At 35.4% G+C, this 3,954-nt stretch overlaps 1 protein-coding gene across 1 annotated transcript; it reads right to left on the minus strand.

The window, feature by feature from the left end:
* LOC110267538 lies at window positions 2,509–3,240 on the minus strand. The gene is made up of 2 exons (XM_021113211.1): window positions 2,968–3,240; window positions 2,509–2,816 (listed from the first exon to the last, which is right to left on the minus strand). The coding sequence occupies exons 1-2, from the start codon at window positions 3,223–3,225 to the stop codon at window positions 2,523–2,525; spliced, it is 552 nt and encodes a 183-aa protein (XP_020968870.1). The 5' UTR covers window positions 3,226–3,240; the 3' UTR covers window positions 2,509–2,522.

Here is a 3,954-nt window from a genome sequence, read left to right on the forward strand (position 1 = left end):
TTCTCATCATTGTACTCTAGAGCGTAGGTCATAATAGTCCCTGTAGTCAACCCAGAACTTCTTCCAACTTTATTCACTTGCCTCCCTATGAGACTGCTTATTGGCAATTGCAAGTCTATCACATTCACATTGCCAATATCTCCCACACCTTTTACGATTGTAGTTACATTGTTCATATTGAAATCTTCAGCAAATGGTATAAAGGCCCCGTCGGCTCGCACAAAAGTTTCTGTATGATAGCAAAATTGTTACATGCATGTGTGGCCAGGATGCATCTAGAACAAATGCAAAATCCTAATGCAGAATCATGACCAGCAGATAAGACATTAGATTACTATGAGTTTGATAATCAAATCTGTTTTTTACTATCTTATTGTAAGAACTTCTAGGCAACAACATGAAACGTATTATCCTGACATTAAGGCTATGAAATTAGATACCAAATATTAAGATTAACAAGTAGCACTTAACTGAGAACTTTTGCTTCTTGACCGCAAGTAATAAATTCAGAATAATCAGCAATTTAAAATTTCATTACCTGGGTTTGTTCCTGCAAAAATGCCATACCAAAGATTATTAGTAATAAATGATGTTGTTCTCTCAACAGTACCAAGATATACACCAAGTCCAAGGCTTGGCAGTAACGGATGAAACATTTTTGGTTTGGATAGTCCAAATCAATAGTGACATGTCGATTCATAAGAAAACCAACTTCTTAATTTCCAGTTCGACTTTTTACAATAGCCCCCAAGGTTTCATAGGTCTATTGGATTGCAACCTTGAGTACAATAATTAAAAAATTGAAAACTAGAGAAGGGGAAAACATACCAAAAATTCAGATAGATGCCAGCATTGGACCAAGGTTCAAGATAAAAAGGATCAAATCAATATATGGAAGAGTAAAACCAGTATGTAAGAATTCTTAATGTAAAACAACAATACAACTGGGTTTATATACTATCAACTCCTTTAACTAGTAAAAGAAAGAAGCATCTAATCATCCAAATCAGAGAGTCATGAATTAAGACAACACTAAAACCCTCAATTGGTAAACTCAGAAAAAATGAAAGAAAAAGAAGGTAAATTACTATTTTAATCCAACTTAAAATTGCTAGTTTGATAATCCCTTTACTTAAAAGCCGAATTTACAGTGTACTAAACTCTTCCACTTGCCATACTACAAGCTCTATCTTTCATCGCAAAGAACAATTATTAAATATCTTTTATCATCCATCAACAGCACTTGCTCATATCTTCCACAATAGACCTATAAGATTTTAATAGGACTAAATGAAACAGTGAATAATTCTAAATATAAAAAGAAGAAGTTACTGAATAATGAAAGTAAAAAAAATGATTATGGCAAGATGACAAAAGAATCATTGTTTTCATTTGAATTTCACTTAGTACACAAAAGAAATCAATTATTCAAGGCAAAAGCATCTGAGAACCAAAGCCAATACAGGAATCGCTTCCCTTAAGCCATCAGCGAGCTCTGTATATAATTGCTCTTTAGGAGTTGGTGCAGGTGCTCCATAATAGGAAAACTCCACAACATCCACATCACACCAAACACCACTTAGCATATTGTTGAACACTTGGCATGCAAAAGCATAAACAACACAAAAATAGCAGTAACAAGTATTCTTTGCAACACCAATTCAAAATTCAGCACCAATGACATGAAAAATCAGCAGCATTTCGTAGTGACTCAGCAAAGTATCAGTTAATCAATCCAAATAAATTGAAATTCAAACTCAAGAAGTTTTTAACAGCATGTTTAACTATGTATAAACTAACATTAATTCTAATCAGAAAATCCTAATTCTAACCTAAACTCAACTAACAATAGTAAATAATCTTAATCAAATCAAATTAATACTAGAATCAACATATAACTAATCATAAATTAACTAAAACATAGAAGAAAATGTGATCTGAGAACCTGAGTCAAAGAACAGAGCAAGAGCATAGGAGAGAGGGATGCAGTGGCAGTGACCAACCGCTGCTACGTCTGAACTCGGTGGAACTGGAGTGGCTCTGTTCTGATTCTGTGACTGGAAATGAGAGAGGCAGGGGCGAGCTAGAGAATCACAGTGCAAGGTTGTAAGAAGGAGAAGAAGATGGTCGCGGCGGTGCTGGATGGGAGCCGGTGGCGAGACAAAGAAGGCAGTAGATAGGACATATGAAGAAATGCAGCTGTACAAGACAAGACTGCCAAACAAGTACTGCAGAACCACCGAATATTATGTATATATTGAATCTATAGCAGCTTATATCTTCCACAACTAGTTAATTAGGGGCTTTCATCAAGAATTACATTCATTTTTTAACTTTTCAGCCATGTACTCTCATCAAGCAACACTACAATACTTATCAACAATACAACAAACATAATAGGAATAAAATCAAGTAGCAACAAAATCCGAGCATCATGTGAAAAATCAAACAAACCTAAAAATGAAGGATGGTAGGTTTAACCATTCTTGTATTATAGAAAAAGTCATAGTATTTTTCACCCTTCACAGACCTTTTACAATCCTGAGAGACAAAGAAACAAAATTTACTTCTACATCTTTCCCTGCCCCCCATAATCCCAAAGGAAAAGGGTTTGATAAAACAAAAAATATTAAAAAAAAAAAAGAAACCTCATTTACAGCATCCCCAGAAGCAGGAATATTCTCATAATTCTTATACTGTTCAAGCCTTGTAACTCTGTAACTATCTCTTGATATGTTCAATCTATCCCACTGAATACCCTGAATGTCTTTTCCCTTCCTTGCTTGTGCAGCTGATGTATCAGTTACCTTAGTGAGCTGCAACAATCATCAAACACCTTATGAGCATGAAAACAAATACCCCATTTTTCTCTTAAATAAACAAATTAAAAAAAAAGGTTTTTATATGAACTCGATGAATAACTGAAAGGGTTCAAAGAAATAGAAACAGAAAAAGAAAAGGGGTTACCATCTCATACTCATCAAGAGCATCATCGTCGGCAACACCACCATCAACATGGCTGTTTTCATCCATTTCATCAAAGAAATCTTCTTCTTCTTCTTCCATGGCATCAAAGTAGAAATCTTCTTCTTCTTCTTCGACAACGATGAGAGGTGGATGTATGGGCAGCCACGTGGTCCACTCCACGACGACACAGAATCGCACGGTGGAGCGGAGACTACAGATTTTGCACACCGTGGAGGAGGAAGCAGTGATTTCTTGCATTGTGCATGTGGAGGAGAGGCAAAAGGTTGACACTGGGGAGAGAAGGATGGATGCAGCCGCGCGACTCCACAACCACGCAGAGGTGCAGAGTGGAGCAGAGATTAGGGATTTTGACAGATGTTGGGGGAGGGGGTGTTGGTTATAAGATAAAAAAGAGATTGAATAAATGAAAATTGATATAAAGGTTCTGATTACCGGCGGTTCTTCATGCAGTAGCCGCTAATCAATCAAATGATGCGGCAGTGGAATTACAATGGCTGGTATATCTGTTATCTGCGGCAATTGGATGAACGGCCGGCAATTTTTGGCCAGTATCCTCCGCCTCTCTTGTAGTGCGCCTGAATGCTACTCGACACATTGTGGGAGCAATCGACTTCCAGGTCAGTGTTGTTGTTTTTATCTTTTAATTAAGTAAGCATATGTGATTATAGTTAGGGTACTTTGATAGGTTTGATGCTGTTACACATAAGTAGAATAGATTATGTTTCGGAAATATAAAATAAGTTAGTTGGCAAGTTATTAAGATTTGTTAGTTGTCGAATGTATTTGTAGTAAATGTTGATTTACTAATTAATTTAATTTAATTTATTCATTAACTGCTTATTACGTCATCTTATTTCTTTAAGTCGAATTTATATTTTAATTTTAATTTTAAATATAGTAGAAAACATAGTTTGAAATCCAAAATTTTACAATTGAAATATATGTTTTATTAAAAGGTTTCTTTTT

Source organism: Arachis ipaensis, chromosome B10 (genome assembly GCF_000816755.2).
Source record: "Arachis ipaensis cultivar K30076 chromosome B10, Araip1.1, whole genome shotgun sequence".
In the NCBI taxonomy this organism is placed as follows: Eukaryota; Viridiplantae; Streptophyta; class Magnoliopsida; order Fabales; family Fabaceae; genus Arachis; species Arachis ipaensis.

Coding starts and splice junctions, on each gene's coding strand:
- LOC110267538 (XM_021113211.1), bottom strand. CDS start 3,225: ATGCAAGAAATCACTGCTTCCTCCTCCACGGTGTGCAAAATCTGTAGT. Junction 2,817..2,967: donor CTCTTGATGAGTATGAGATG/GTAACCCCTTTT, acceptor TGATTGTTGCAG/CTCACTAAGGTAACTGATAC.